At 36.3% G+C, this 17547-nt stretch overlaps 1 protein-coding gene across 1 annotated transcript in view; it reads left to right on the top strand.

The window, feature by feature from the left end:
* The window catches only part of LOC150075966 (disco-interacting protein 2-like), a 579017-nt gene that overhangs the window by 441604 nt on the left and 119866 nt on the right, over positions 1-17547 (top strand). The window contains exons 22-23 of the mRNA XM_090387840.1: positions 6507-6587; positions 13493-13620. Of these exons, the coding sequence (XP_090243966.1) occupies positions 6507-6587; positions 13493-13620 (209 nt within the window). The remainder of the gene's footprint in view (positions 1-6506; positions 6588-13492; positions 13621-17547) is intronic.

The raw sequence follows: 17547 nt of genomic DNA, 5'->3' as shown, positions 1-17547 counted from the left end.
GGGGGATTTACAATTAATAACCCTTTTAGTTTATTTGGAAGAGGGCCAAAGTTCAACTCAAAATCCACACATTTTTCATGATTAAATTCATCAGTTAAATTAAATTCATTATTTTAATTGGAATTTTAAATTTACTTTTGATACGCAAGTAGTTACCACATAATTATACGTATGCAATGCAGAATATTTTATATGTGCAAATATTTGAATATTAAATATTTTGACCGACATTTGTGCATCTTTTCATTACTGTTTATTATTCATTAGGAAATATCCTATGGCACTGACCGCAGCTCATAAATACATATGTTACCTTATGGGAAAGCGGCGCTCGCTTAGCGCAGATTCACTTAGCGCTCTGTTTTTCCGGAACGAATGATCAGCGTTAAGCGGGGGTCACCTGTAATTGTAAATTCCATCAGTTTCTCTCAGTTAGTTCCTCTTATTTTTACTAATTTTACTAATTTTACTAATTTTCTTTTAGCCATTCCTTTATAGATTTTTTTTTTTTTTTTTTTTTTTTTTTAGAACACACTTGTACAAACTTGCGGAAAAACACAACACAATATGATGGATACACATTGTGTTATGTTTGTTAGCGTTAGTTCGTTAGCACATGAATACAGCGCGCTAACGAACTTATTTTCACAAAATCTCTAACAATACTGACAAACTTATTGCGCCATTAGAGAGTTTATGTTTTTGCAATTAGTTGTATTGCAGCACGTGCAATAAACTAATCACAAACGACCTTCATATGTATGCCGTAATAGTGTTACACATATGGCCAGATATGGCTTCTCAAGAAATAAAGTAACCTACTGGACCACATCAGCCACATATATGCAACTTAAAAAAAGTCTCTCTTTTTTATATTTTAAAAGAAAAAAATGACAACACTGACATTACAATTTTTATTTTAGAATTACTAATCAAATTATTTGCTAAATATTTTTTGGTCCCTGGGGAATTTTTTTCTTAAACTGGCTTGGCATTCAACGTATGAAAGGTAGAAAGAGGTGGTTAGCTGTTGGGTGAACTGTATGTGCTAAAATAACCACTGGTGATCCTGCAAACTCACTAATCCGGCACCCCACAGGTCCCAACGTTTCCAGATTAGTGATGGTCGACCTGCATAATTTTTTTCAGTATGAACTTTTGGTAGTGCATTTTCAAATTCTTGATAATGCCTTGGTCCATTGTCTGCAGTCATGGCTGGATTTAAACTTGTAGCCCTAAACTATAACATGTATGTGGCCTTCTCCCTTACTGTTTACCTGTGACAATATTAGAAAAGGAATTTTTAAGATGGAATGAGGCCTTTTGGAACGTGAGGTGTAGCTTGTTTAGCTTATATGTAAATTCAGCACCGGCTGCTGTTAAGACGAATTATTCAGATGGAAGAAAACAAGCTTCACACTTAGTTTCTAAATTACCGAGTGAAGGTGGGAAGGGCAATTGTCGACAATCAACGCGATTTTTCTGTTTTCTTTGGTCATCTTTCTATCGAAATTTAAAATCCACTTCTCAAAAATTTCACTTGTCATTCAAGATTTTTTGTTTTAGTCCAACTCTGACTTTACTCCTTTGAAACATAGGGGTTGTTTACTTTTGTATGTTACCAAAAGCTTCAATTTTTCATTACCAGCCATATTTGCAACAAAGAGTGTAATTCTCTCTTTACTATTTTTACCACCTACACATTTATCACCTTTCAAAGGCAGTGTCTTGTTCGGCAAACATTTAAAATATAGACCTGTTTCATCAACGTTGAATGTCTTTGGATTAGTAATCCTTTATACTTTTTTTTCAAAATTGCTTCTTTCCAATGGGAAGAAACGGTTTCTTCTTCGATTGCAACTCCACTTTCATCAAAATAACTTTTTCGAGTAAGCCATGACACTCTTTAAATTTATCCAGCCAACCAGAACTGGCTTGGAATGTTTTGTGCCCCAGAAAAGATGCATACTCTATAGCCTTTTCTTTTATTAATAGCCCTGATATTGGCATGTTTTGGTCTCGAATCAACTTCATCCACTTAAAAACTGATTCGTCTACATCTTCCCAAAGGCATAATTTCGCATGCTTCTGACTGGTCCCATTTCTTCAAATGGTTTGAAAATCGAAACAGTTTTTCAAAATGTTAACAAACTACCGGCAACAATACCAAATTTTAAAGGAATTTCTTTTTCTTTTTTTTTAATGCTCCTATCTACATTATTAAGCACCTCCACTTCTTTTTCACACTGCTTTCAAGGATTTTCTCTTAGACACTGTAAGGTTACTTGCACAGCAGTTAACACAAAGCTGAAATTAGGGACCACTTGTAACTACCATGTAAACAGAGACAGGTGAAATTTAGTGAAAGTGTGGATGGCTCATTGCTTTGAAAGAACAGATGAAGTTCGAGATAGAGGAAAATCACTATCTCCTAATTCTCTAATAGGATGCTTACGGTAGAAAGTAGGTTGATCAGAGCCAATGCCTGCATCGGGAATATGTCCTAATCTTTGCCAATGGCTGTGCACAGCTGACCAGCGGGACTTCTTGGCATATTACTGTATAAGTTATATAAGTTTTACTTCTTTTTAACCATTGCTGACCCACTGCTGGGTAAAGGCCTCTCCCAAACTTCTGTGTTTTTCTATCCCATGCCGTGGTCAGCCAGTTTCTTCCTGCAGGGTTTTACAGGCACCATTAAATTGTAAATTGTGTTAGCTCTTAATTCGTGGCATTAATGCCTTTAACTGTTAAAGCTAAAGGGATTAATTCTTAATCCTTTTAGCTCTTAATTTCTGCTTTCTACTCTACAGCGTCAGCTCTATTGCCTAAAGGCCAGACATGCGAACATTGTGTACCCAGGTCTCTCAAAATCAGTTCATTATACGGAAACTACTTTCAATGTAATGACCAATGGGAGATCAAAAAGGTTTGCTTCCTAGAAAATTTCACTATATGGAAGTTTGTTAAAGAGAGGTCCGATTGTATTTACCATAAATTCAGTTGGAGTCCTTTTGTGTACAGAGGTATTTTTAAACAAGGTAAAGGAACTGAGACAGTTGTTGTGCTTAAAGACCTCTCATACGAAGCTCGCTACAAATGATTTGCCTGTTAGTGATGGCCATAGTTGAATCTAGGGTAAAGACAAGGGTGTTTTTGTTTTAATAAAGGAGACTTCAGTGGTCTTAGACAGTTTTTAAATTCTGTATGGTGGGACCAACTAATAGAGTTACCAACAACAGATTCTAAGTGGGAAACATTCAGGGAAATAATCACTGAAACTATTAATCTTTTCATACCAACTAAGAAATACTGTTCAAGGCTTAGACCTAATTGGATGTCAGATGATCTAATGAGACATGTGGCAGAGAAGAAAAGTGCATGGGATACATATAAAGTGTCAAGTGATACAGAATCCTGTGGTAGATATAAACTAGTTTGCAATAAAGTGTCACAAAGGGGGTTAGGCAAGCAAGGACAGATTATGAGAAATCTTTGGCAAAGGATGCAAAGAAAAACAGCAAAAACCTCTTTATTAATGTAAACACTAAAGGGTGGGCAAATGATATTGGTTCACTTGATATTGATGATTTAACTGTTGATGATCCTGCTCAGGTTGCTGACAAACTGAATAGGTATTTTGCATCTACATTCATACATGAGGGATTCTTTAGGGAAGTGGATGCCAGAAATTTATCACACTCTGCCAGGGAGATAAATGATTTTATAATCACTAAGGGGAAAGTGGAAAAGAAATTGTCAAAGTTAAACTTAAAAAAGACACCTGGGGTGGATGAGATCTGTCCAGTTATATTAAGAAAGGAAGCAAAGGAGGTAAGCAAATCCCTAGCCATAATTATGAGAGCATCTTTGGATTCACAAGAAGTCCCTGTGGACTGGAGATGTGCAATGTATCTCCAATTCAGAAGGGGGGATCAAAGGGTGTCATGAGTAATTACAGACCTGTTAGCTTGACTTCTGTTCTAGGAATATTAATGGAGCCACTAGAAAGTTCTTTTAAAGAAGTGATGTTGGACCATCTAGAGAGAAATGCAGTTATACTTCAGTCACAGTGAGTTTGTTAATGGGAGATCTTTTCTGACCAATTTGATTGGATACTATGATGCAGTGACAAAGGAACTGGATGCAAAAAATAATTTTGATGTCATATTCTTGGATTTCAGGGAAACTTTTGATACTGTTGCACATAAAATACTGCTGTACAAATTGAAGCAGTGTGATGTTAAGGGCAAGTTACTGCTATGGATAAAGGGATGGTCGAGTGGAAGAAGACAGAGTGGTTATCAATGGGCATTACTCTTTGTAGACTAATGTTATTAGGCTGTTGAGCACCCCCTGGTTCAGTGTTTAGCCGCCCATTGTTGTTTTCTGTATTTATTGATGATATACTGATGTATATCAATATATCATCTACCACTTAAAGGTGGTAGATGACTTTCATCAACCGGTGAAATACCACCGCTTTGCTTATTGGAGGCTTGAAGTGGTGAAATCCATGTTTAGTCTCTAGAGCAAAGTTTCCGGCATCCCCCCCCCCCATACTTCTCCTTCAACCCATGCACGGTACTAAGTACTATAGGTTTTGATACCTTTCGTGTTTGGGGTTTTTCATAAAAAAAAAAAAAAACTATCAGGCTTAATGTCTATTTGCAGATGATACAAAGGTTGACAGGATGGTTAATGACAGTAATAATGGTGTGTTACTGCAATAAGGACCTTGGGGCGGGTGGTAGTTGTGCAGTCAGATGTGAAGTTTTCTGAGAAGTGCAGTCAGGCTGCCATGGGGGTTTTGTCAATGATATGCTGGAATTTTGCTAGCAGGGATAAGGAGGTGATTATCCCATTGTATAAAGTAGTGGTCAGACTACATCTTGAGTACTGCATACAAGTCTGGAGGCTTCATTTTGGGAAGTATGTAGAGCTGCTGGAATGGGTACAGAGCAGGGCAACAAGAGTGGTGAGTAAAACAGATGGGTGTTCTTACCAAGAAAGGTTTCAGTTGTGCAAATTGCAGAATCTTGACACATTGCACCTGTGAGGTGATGATCTGATCGTGGTATTTAATGCTTTGAGTGGCTTGAGCAAACTCAATGCTGGTAGGATTCTTCCTCTTGCTCAGACCATGCACATGAGGGGGGTGTAAATTTAAATTAAGTGTGGATGTTTACAGGATAGATTGTCTGGAAATTTGCTTTAGTGAACAGGTGGTTGATTGCTGAAATAAGCTTCCATCCGTTGTTATGAAGTGGATAGTTTGAATAAATTCAAGGAAGAACTATACAAACTGAGTAATCAATAACTCACTGGCTAAAAGTAAATTTTCTACAGTCCAGTCTCAACCACCTCTTCCCTCTATAATTTGAATTTATGGCCCCTAGTTTTGGAATCCATTATAACAGGAAAATTTTGCCTTCGTTCATTTTACTATCTTCTCCCAGAGGATAGTAAAATTATAGATCTCAATCAGATCCCCTCTATGGTGCCTGGTTTCCAAATTTTGTAGCCCACATAATTGACTTTTGGCAATGCATGTTGCCAATCTTTGGATCCTTTCAAAGAAGGTCGGTCTTTTTTTTTTTAGATGGGATCGCCATAGACATAGTATTCAAAGTGCAGTCTTGCAATTGCCTTATACATTGGGATTATGACTTCCCTATATCTACAAGCTATTGGTTGATAAATCATTGATAGGCAAGTATGCTTTCTTAACCATCTGTTTACATTTCATATCTTCATATATGCCTGTACCATAATTCCAAGATCCCTTTCTTCCTCTACCATTTTTAAATCAAATTCAGGTGGTAGATGACTTTCATCAACCGGTTAAATACCACCACTTTGCTTATTGGCGGCTTGAAGTGGTGAAACCCATGTTTAGTCTCTAGAGCAAAGTTTCTTGCATCCCCCTCTCCCCATACTTCTCCTTCAACCCATGCATGATACTAAGTACTATAGGTTTTGATACCTTTCGTGTTTGGGGTTTTCATAAAAAAAAAAAAAAAAAACTATTGGAGGGGATGGATAGATGAAATTGATTTTTTTTTTTTTTTTTTGGCTAATGCTGTATAAGCTTGTTTTCTTGCATCATTTGTCTCAACTGATACTGATATTACCTGTTATGTTTAGAGAGACCATATGTGAAACCAGAATGTCATGGTGTGTTTCTTGTTTTAAAAAAGTGGCAGAATACCCTTTCGGTGGATGCCATTTGTTTATAAATTATGCATCTTAGGGCAGTTCGTAGTTATATAAGTTGGTTCTTTGATGAATGCTAAGATTAAAGCATTTGCTTATGGCAGTTTAAAATATGCTAGCCAACAGACTTGTAGGATAAGGTAGTTCTCAGGATACTCCTGTATATATTTCTAAGACCATATAACTTCTGCTATATTAAATATGTGACGATAGAAGACTGTTAATATCTTTACTTATCTTTACTTTTTAGAAAATTTCAAAGTTATTCAAATGACTTATATTTGTTTCAGATGCAGCCAATTTATACTGATGGAAGGGTATTTGGAGACCAGATGTTTGTCCGTTCTGGATTGTTAGGTTTTATGGGACCAGTAGGTTTATTCTTTTTTGTTATCTGTTGCTTTCACTCTGGTGTGCTCTCTTAATTTTTATAAATTGAAAGAACACACCAGATAATATAAAAATTTTGAAATATAAATTTGCCATATTTTAATTACAATAATATTGTTAATCAGCTAGAAAAAATTGAGTTGGTAATGTTATCTTTATTTAGTGTTATATAAATAATTTATAAATTGTGTTATTATTCCCTAATTATTAGTTATTGGTAAGACAACTGTTTTGTTGCACAGTTCACTGGTTAGTAAATACTTTTTTTTTTTAGTTTTATTAATAAGGGAAAGTTTCCAGAAACAACAATAATTAAAACCATTATAATATACAGTTGAATTTTGCTATTTGCCTGTGGGGTGGGACAGGATTCCATTCCAAGAGATATCTGCTAATTGCAGATCTGCAAGTGGCAAGGTTATGTAAGGACTTTTGGGGAAAAAAGGAGGTGGGGATTAGGCTTTTGGCTGTTCATAATATTTTTGTAAAATAGAATACTGTTGTGAAGTTTGAGAGAAAAACAATAATTGTGTCAATAAAATATGAAAAATTGCAAATTTTGTTTTCCGTTTATACAACATAAATGCAATGGAAATGCTATAGTTAGTCAAATAATAATAGTACAACAGTGGTAATTGAAGAGGCAGTTCAGAATACACAGCTCATACCTTGTTATCATAGATAGGATATTGCAGCCAATGGCTGAACTGTGTTTCATTCCTGTCAGCAAAAAAACAAGAAGGTATGGTTACAGTGCACTCAGGAACACCGAAACCAGACAAGTAGAGAACTGGAAAATCATTGCCTGGACTGAAAAATCCTGATTCCTGCTATTTCATATTAATGGGAGGACTAGAATGTGGCAAAAACAGCACGGACCCATTTACTTTACCATATGTAGTCTGCAACCATCGTGGTGAACGTTGGACCCCCCTTCCCCGATGCCTTTGGAGCAACATTTGGATGCCACAAGTTATCTGGAAAACGTTTCTGACCAGGTGCATCCCTTATTGGCTGCATTGTATCCATCTATGACTGGGTTGTTCCATTAGGATAATGCACCATATCACAATGCCAGAATTGTACACATCTATTTGAAGGAATGTGAAAGTGAATTCTCCCTACTGTAGTGGCCTTCTCCACTCACCAGATTGAACCACTTGAGCACCTTATGGTGAAAATTTTTCATTCTTGGCTATTGAAAGTGGACAGAAGAGGATGGCTTCAGAAAAAAAAGGAACATTTTTAATGATTCTGCATCATTGCACAGCACATTCTGCTGGGACTCTTAAGTTGATGAATGTACAGCTGTTGTTTTTGCCTCCTAGTACCACCAGTTTTATGCATCCACTGAATCAAGGCATTATTTACAACTTCAGGAGAGCATATAGAGCCCACCTGATAAGTTACTTTATCCGTAACATAGAAGGAGGGAACAATTTGCAGCCAAAGTGAAATGTCTTGGATGCTATCCATAACCTTGTTATTGCTTGGGACAGTATTGCATCAAGTGTAATAATGTACTGCTTCAGAATTGATTGGCATTGGAGAGAATATTCAAAAGCATGGTCCTTCAGACAAATGTGATAACAATGTTGAGGAATGGGGGGAATTTGAAGGAGCATATGGATTTTGTTGTCAAATTTGAGGAGTTTGTTAAAGTGGATAAGCTGCTACCTCATCAATGCCTACACTGGAAGAGCAGCTGAGCACCAAACAAAACAATGAAGTTTTTGTTACCAGTGATGAAAGTGAAGAAGCACACATGCTGTAGAGCAATACCTCACACAGTGCGGCTTCAATCAGTACGGGATTCACTATAGTGCTGTTAATAATCTACAACTGCAATTGATTATCTATTAATTTCGCTCTTAGCATTAGCATTAGCATTAGTAGAGGCATTTGATGCAAGAAAGCAAGCTTATGCAGCATCAGCAAAAAAAAAAAAAAAAAAAAAAACCACTTCACCCCTCTGTTCGTTCAAAATGCCTGTCCAGCTGAGCCTTAAACTTATTTAGGCTATCAACCTCCACTACAAGGGATGGAAGTCTGTTCCACCAACCAACCACCCGCTGGCTAAAGGCAAATTTCCGCACGTCTATCCTACATCTGTCTTTCCTCAATTTGAATTTATGCCCTCTCAGGTGATTATTCTGAGCTAGAGGAAGAATCCCATCAGCATTGAGCATGCTCAAACCATTCAAGGCTTTGTACACCTCTATCAGATCACCTCGCTGGTGCCTAGTCTCCAGACACTGTAATTTGCAAAACTTAAGCCTTTCTTCGTAAGAGGACCCCTTTGTTCCATTCACTAATCTTGTTGCCCTTCTCTGTACTCGTTCCAGCAGCTCTACATCCTTCTTGAAATGTGGCCTCCAGACCTGTATACAGTACTCTAGGTGTGGCCTGACCATTGCCTTATACAAGGGAATAATCACCTCCTTATCCCTGCTGGAAAAATTCCTGTATATCATTGACAATACTCCATGAGCTACTCTTGCAGCCCGTCTGCACTGCTCAGAGAACTTCGTATCTGCCTGCACAACCACCCCCAATTCCCTTTCATTCTCTACCACTGTCAGTGTTGTACCACAGAGTTGATACGTTGCTCTGGGGTTGCTGTTTCCCATGTGTAGTACTTTACATTTGTCAATGTTAAACTTCATTTGCCACCTCTCAGCCCATCTGCTCAACCTTTCCAGATCCTGTTGCAGCAGCATAGTGTCAGTAGTGTCCTTAACAACCCTGCCAACCTTTGTATCGTTCGCAAACTTGGACATTAAGCTTGATATACCATCATCAATATCATTTATAAATACAGAAAACAATAATGGACCCAACACTGAGCCCTGAGGGACTCCACTAATAACATTAGTCCACGATGAGCAGTGTCCATTGATTACCACTCTCTGTCTTCTCCCCCTCAACCACCCCTTTATCCATAGCAGCAATTTGCTTCCAATGTCACACTGCTCCAATTTGTGCAGCAGTCTTCCATGTGCAACAGTATCAAAAGCCTTTCTAAGATCCAAGTTATAATATCAAAGCTATTCCCTGCATCCAGTTCTTTTGTGACTGCATCATAGTATCCAATCAAATTGGTCAGGCAAGACTTTCCCTTAACAAAGCCATGCTGTGTCCGAGCTATAACTGAAGTCTTGTCTAAATGATCCTGCAGTGCTTCTTTAACCAGTGCCTCCATTAATTTTCCTGGAACAGAAGTTAAGCTCACAGGTCTGTAATTACTTGTGTCAGCCTTTGATCCTCCTTTGTGAATTGGGGTCACATTTGCACATTTCCAGTCTATGGGTTCCTCCCCTGAGTCCAAGGAAGCTCTCATAATTATGGCTAAGGGTTTGCTTACTTCCTTTGCTGCCTCCTTTAATATACCTGGATAGATCCCATCCACCCCGGGTGCCTTTCTTGTGTTTATCTTCAACAGTTTCTCCTTCACTTTACTCCCAGTTATTTCAAGATTCTGTAGCTTACTGCTAGAGTTGAATACACCTCTGGCATTCCCCTCGCTGAATAACTCCTCATGTGTGAATGTTGATGCAAATTATTCATTTAGTTTGTTAGCTACCTGAGCAGGATCATCAACAGTTGACCCATCAATATCAAGTGGACCAATCTGATTCATCCCCTTCCTTCTAGAGTTTACATAAGTAAAGAACTCTTTGCTGTTTTTCTGTGCATCCCTTGCCAAGGATTTCTCGTAATCTGCCTTCGCCTGCCTAACCTCCTTTGTAACTTGTTTGCATATCAACTTGTATCTATCATAGGCTTCTGTGTTATGTGTTAATTTGTAAGTATCCCATGCATTTTTCTTCTCTGCCATATGCCTCATTAGTTCATCTGACATCCATTTTGGCCTAAACCCTGAACAATATTTCTTAGTTGGTATGTAAAGCCTAGTAGCTTCCAAGATAAGTTCTTTGAATGCTTCCCATTTTGAATTTGCTGTTGGTAACATCATCAGTTTGTCCCACTGTATAGAATTTAAATACTGTCTCAGTCCATCGTAGTCGCCTTTACGGAAGCAATAACCCTTCCCTTTACCCCTAATGGTAATTACCTCTTTGAGTAAATCCCACTTCAGCACATTGTGATCACTGCCACCTAGTGGTTCGTTTATCTGCAGATTCTTAATGCATGAAGAATCACTGCTGATAATCAAATCAAGAGTATTACTCCCTCTAGTTGCCTCCTGAACATGCTGATGTAGAAAACAATCATCCAATAAATCCAAAAGCCCTGCTAGTGTGTGAGTGACCAGCCCCCAAATTCCAGTCAATATCTGGGAAATTAAAATCTCCCATTATAAGACTCTCTGATTTACTGGCCCACTCTATTTCCCTGTACAGTTTCGTATTATACTCATCAGAGTCATTAGGCCTATAGCACACTCCTACTCTCAATTTTTATCTCCCAATGCTTATGTCACACCAAACTGACTCAACACTGCACTGTCCAGCGATGTCGACTGGCTTCACTTCCTTGGTTTTTATGTGTTTCTTAACTAATAGCATAACCCCACCCCCCTTTCTATCCTGTCTATCCTTTCTGTAGACGTTGTACTCCCCAAACTGCATCCCTTATATCTGTGTGACACCACGTCTCTGATATCCCAACAATATCTGCCTTTGATGTTTTGTCTACCTCATTACTATTTGTATTTATTATTTTTCTAACTAATCATGCATAATTATTTCTAATATAAAAAAATTCTTACGATGCCCACGTATCATTATTTTTCCCATTAAAACTATTTCTGCTTAGTGCTGATTCAGTCAGTGCGGTAGATTTTTTTCCCACTGCATTAATCACACTGTGTGAGATCTGCCTGTATTCTAAAAAAGGATGCCTAAAATGCATTTAACATAATAGAAAGTGTATTGGCTTGCAGTGACATTAATAACAAAACAGCTATTGCATTTGATGTCTGTACTGTAGTTAAGAATGCATATAAGACAAAAAATATGCAAACAAAATTGTATTTCTTCTTTAAGTCAGATTAATTTATTAAAAAGTCGATTTATATATCTCCTTTTATGTTAAGATTATAATTCTTCTTTTACTAGTTTGTGATACTAATTACATATATACTATACTTTCATTTCAGTCACATTGCTTCTTTTCCTGTAGTTTAAAAGAAAATCTGAACAAAATGTCTGTTCCTTTATTATTATTACAAAGCTTTTATTATTTTTATTTTATTTTTTAAAAATATGATTTATTTTATTATTTCATTTATTAATCTAATTTATTTTATTTCATTTATTTTTGTTATTATTATTTCTTATTATTCTTGGATATATGTACCTAAAAGGGGGGAGGGACTTAATTTTAACACTTTTGGCAACTTTCATTACTACAAACCTTGTTATTACAAAACGTGAACTTTATGTCCCTTGAACTTTGTATTAATGTGATTCTACTGCAATCATAAATACTACTATAAGCTTTCAATTTTGAATCTACCAGATCCCCAGTCCTCCGTTATATGAAAACAAAATCCCTTTCCTTTTAGAGTAGTAATTTTTTTGAATAAATCTTATGTTAATACGCTGTATTTTACTAATCCTAGTAGTCATTTAATTAAAAGAACCACTTAAATAAAGAAACTTCAGATAGATGTTAAAAATATTTCACTTGCCAGTAGTCCCTTTATTTGAAGATTCTTGATATCCAATGAATCCATACTGATCACCATATTGAGAATATTTCTTTAATTTGTGGCATGTCTAACATGCTGATATAGGAAGTAGCCAGCCAGCAGATCCAGAAATTTTCCTACTATTATATTAGTAACCAACCCACAAGTTCCAGTAAATCTGAAGTCTCTCATAGAAAATCATTTGATTTTATGGCCCACTCTTTTTGTCTAAAAAAAGGTTCATTGCCTATCACAGTCATGTGGCCAATAACATAATTCTACTCTTATTTTTGTTTTCCCAGTACTTATTACACCTGACTGACCCAGTATAGTTAACAACGGGATATGTCCATCTTGAATTTATATGCTTGCCGGTTAAAAGTGTGACTCTGCCTTCCCTGCTGTCATGTTTGTATTTACAATTTTAAAATTCTTAATCTAATATAATCAGAGTGAAACCACATTTTTTGATATTCCTGTTAAGTCTGCATTTGTTGACTTCAACATTTCATATTTGCTGATCTCGCATTGGTTCCCTGTGTAGTGAGTTTTCTGATATTGTGTGTAGGCACAGAAGAGTGAGTTTCGTAGAATTTCCAAATTTATATATATAAAAGCTTTAAAATATTAATTTATTTGTAGCTTGACTTGATAGTCCAATATTATAGTGAGATTATTAAAATCAAAAATAACCATTGTGAACATTGTCTTTTTCACTGTTATTCACTGTCTTCTAGCTCATCATTATACTTTTTTTTTTTTTTTTTGATGCAATAATATCCTCCACAGTCATGTATCACTTTATTCAGATGTTATCAGCTTCTGCACTAAGTTCTCAAGAAGTTTAAATTTCAACTTGGGTAAGCCCACGAGACAACTAAGGCTAATAGGTCCATACTAGTCTTCCTCTGATTTTCAGAGCTAATTTTGTGCTGATATAATTAACTGTTTACCATTATTTTAAAATGCAGATAACAGATGGTAGCATGAATTTATAGATTGTAAGACAATTCATACACAAATGGACACTGTGTTTAAATTATCTTAAACTTATATCACTACTTTGAATTTTTCACATTTATTAACTACATTAATTAGTATTAGTATGAAAAATATGAGTCAGTCTTTTTATGTTTGTTGGTGACCATAAATATTTTGTATTGGGTTTTTTTTTTTTTTTTTTTTTTTTTGTATAAATATTTCAGTATGTTAATTTTTTTTTTTTTTAAGGGAGGACTAGTGTTTGTTTGTGGTACCCTTGATGGTCTTATGCAGGTTGGCGGTCGTAAACACAATACAGATGACATCATTGCTACTGTCTTAGCTGTGGAACCAATGAAATTTATTTACAGAGGAAGGTAATTTTGGTTCTTTAAGTAATTTTTATACAACAGAGTTAGGGATTTGAAACGTGACTGGCAGTTTCATTCTTCTCTGTGTAGCTACCTTCTTGAGCTACACATTTTTCCCATCTGTAGATATGCTCTTTAATACCTCTTGAATAGAATTCCTCACTTAGACCAGAAAACCAGACTTCCACTTTATTAATTGCCTCTTTATCAGTCTGAAATCTCTGACCTATAATGATTTCTTCATTTTAGGGAAGAGACATCTGAAGATGAGAGGTTGGGAAAATAGAATGGGTGTTGTTGATTTTCAAAGCCAGACTTGATTGGAAAGGCCACTGTGAGAGAAGGCTTGTGAGCAGAAACATTGTTTCTGCCCACAGACAACTTTGGATAGCATCCTGCTTCTCTTAAACCTAATAGCCTGTCTTATCTTTCCCACTTTTCCCAAAAAAGCAACAGCACCACTGGGGAATGCTACTTTTGTAGCATTCCCCAGTGGTGCTGTTGCTTTTTTGGAAGACAAACTGTAAGGAGGATACCTTTAAGTTCCAGAAAACTGATAACATAATCTTGTTGGCATACAACTGAACATTGACTTTTTTGGAGTTTGAAGATGAATATTTCAATTTTTTTCTCATCTGTTTTGTTTTTGGTCATGGTTATGTACCCAGGATCTTCATCAACAACCTTGGAACTCATCGTGCTGCCACCTTAGACATGTGTACGAACTCATTCATTATGGTGCAAACAGATCCACTGCTAATGTTCGCTTCATTTACTATAAATTTTTAGTCATCTGTGTGTCTTCAAGGACTAGCTGTTCCACTATAGCCACAATGGTAGGGCCTGTAGCTGAGGGTCTTCCTTCTCTTGGATTATTATGCACACTGCTTTGCCTGCACATGAACTGTCTTTCACAGTCTCATATGATGGACAATTCTTCCTATATACAGTTTCATCTTCTCATGGATTTATTTTGCTTCTTTGCCTAGTAAATGAAGAGTTATAATAGATGAGACCTCAACCTTTTCTAGCATACCATTTTTCGCTGTATTCATATTGATGGCTCTAGTTCAGTAGCCGATACATCTAGAAAAAACAAATTAGTGTACATTAATTTATGAGTCTAGTAACATACAAGGTGTGGCAATGAAGTTCTCAGACTGGTGCTGTTGCAGTCATGTTTGATGAGTTTGAAAATAAACAGAAGTGGTATGTTCTTCAAATGTCCTTCAACAGATGGTGGTAACCAGTTTCATTAGTAGCGTTAACATACCACATCGCGGTTTTGTAGTGGAACAAATATCAAATTTTTCTTTAAATTGGGAAGATCTGCAACATAAACATTTGAAATGTTAAAAACTGTTTATGGTAATGAAATGTTTAGTTGTACTATTGTGTTTGAATGGTATAAGTGGTTCAAAGACTGATGTAAGGATTCTTGCCAATACCCAAGATGTGAGCAGAATTGCAATAAGTTTGGGGGTGACAAGAAATTGTCGTTTGACCCTCAGAATGATGGCTGATCAGTTGGATATGAATGAGACAATTTATCAAATTCTGCATGAAGATTAGAGAAAAGAAAGGTCTGTGCAAAATTTGTGTTGCACAGCCTCATGGATGAACAGAAGCAATGAAGAGTGCCACCATGTGAAGACTTCATCCAGACTTGCCAAGTCAATCCTAATTAACTCAACTGTATTGTCACTGGAGATCAGTGTGGGGTGTTTCGGTACCACCCAGAGATGAAACTTCAAAGCATGCAGTGGACTTCGTAAACCTCGTTAATCTCACATTCAAAAATACGGAATATTCAAAATATAGCAAATATTAAAAATTTTTCTTAAACTTATCTAGAAGTTACACTGAATTTTTATGCTTCATTAAATTCTATTGCTTTTATTGTTGATAGTGACATACGAAAACAGGAAAGTTTGCTGTAACTTTTTGAGGTAACACATTTCCTCAGGTGAATCAAACTTGGATGTTTGTCTCTGATTGATTGCTGCTAATTGTCTTAGCTGTTGTTATTCAGGTTTCAGGTTTTTTTTTTTAACATAATGTATTGTTGGAAATTGCTCTGTTCTTTTTTTTTCCCTCAGTTGTCGACTTGGCAGTTCAGTGTATCACTCACCTCATGAAAGTTACTTAGTTGTGATTAGGAAAACACAGTGAAAAGCATAATACAAAGGGGTCTGCTTATCACAAACTTCCACATATCATAACATGAATTTCGTTGAGTCAGGGAAACATGCTGCTTAGAAAGTTATACAGGTTTCCCGAGAATAGAATGAAATCTGAAAGCCGCTGTCAGAGTCAAGATTGTTAACGTTGCCAATAGTGTAATGTTAATCGAATACAGAAGAGCTAAGGATTAATAGTAATTATTATTAATAGAATTAATCACATTAATGCAATTGCTACTATGGCAATTTCTTTTTTATTTTCAATTTTTTAACTTAAGCTTAGAATATTCAATGATCATAATTTTTTTTCCACAACATATCTTTATTAATCATCCATATTTTGATGGTCCTTTTTAATGTAGTGTAGTCTCCAATTTGATGAAATGCATTTACTCCAACGTTTTTGACATTCTTCAAAAACATAGTGGAAGCCATTTTTTGACATGCATTTGAGAATTGCCTCCAGTGTCTTTACAACGTTTTCTGATGACAATGTTTTCCTCATAGGAAAACGTTTTTCTTTAACTTTGGAAATAATAATTTAAAAAAATAAAAGAAAAAAAAAGCAGAGTGAAAGGTCAGGACTGTAGCACAAATGAGGAACAGATTTGACATTAATGCTGGCTAAGTACTCAATGACAGTATGAGCAACGTTGTGGTTTTGCACTGTCGTGACAGCATCCACCCACCTGCATGCATTTGTGGTCACTTTTGACAAATTTATTCCCACAAAGTGTGCAGTACAGTTCTGTAGTAAGATCCCGTAACAGTAATATGAGATGATCATAGCAGTTTGTGTAGAAGCCACAACTTTTGCTTTTTTTCAGTTGGCAATGACGTACACTTCCAAACAGAGCTTTGTTGCTTACTCTCTGGGTTGAAATGATGAAGCCATTTCATCCGCTGTTATCACCTTGTGCAGATCCTCACCATCTTCAGTAACCATCTGTTGCAGCTCCTGACAAATTTCCATGAAAACTTTCTGTTGCTCTGGTGTGAGTAGCCTTGGAACCCAATGTGCACAACACGTGTCATGTAAATGGTCATGGAGAACCTTGCATTCAGTACCTTGCATGTCTCCTGCTGATATTCTCAACATCTCTGCCAGTTGCCTTACTGTTATACAGTGATCTCTCATTATTATAGAATTAGTATTTATGGTTTCTGTGGTGACAGCAGTGGTTGGAGCTTCAGTGCCACCAATTTTTGGTGATTGAATCACGTCCATCTTTAAAGATTCTAAAGCACCTGTGAGCTGGGCTGTATCGAAGTGTAGATTCGCCATAAGCCTCTTCTAACATTTCATATGCTTCATCTGATGTGTTCTTGAGATGTAAACAAAATTTGAGAGCAGCATACTATTCTTTGCATGTCATGTCCATTGTTATTGTAGGTGAAACTGAACATGCATAAACTTGACCAATTGCCAAGGTCACACCATGCACACAATTCAGCTGCACAGTTGCTATGTGATTGCTTGGTTTGGCCTTAAAATTCTACAGCTGAGTAAAAATAGCAAGCAGTATGGTTGTACCTGAAAAATTATGATCATTCTTTATTAAACATCTCTTGTATGATGCTCAGCAAAGTTTACAGAAATGAGACATAATTGCTGTAGTGGCAATATTTCTTCACTGTTTTTTTGAAATATTGTGTAATTTTCCTACATAGTAGAAGTTCGGTGCACTTTTCTTAAGAGTACAGTACTAAATTTCATTTAATTTTGTGTTTTTTAAATATTAATAATTTA

Source organism: Mastigoproctus giganteus, chromosome 13, assembly GCF_048544385.1.
Source record: "Mastigoproctus giganteus isolate SK-2022 chromosome 13, ASM4854438v1, whole genome shotgun sequence".
Classification (NCBI taxonomy): Eukaryota; Metazoa; Arthropoda; class Arachnida; order Uropygi; family Thelyphonidae; genus Mastigoproctus; species Mastigoproctus giganteus.
This window is presented reverse-complemented; position numbering and strand designations above follow the sequence as displayed.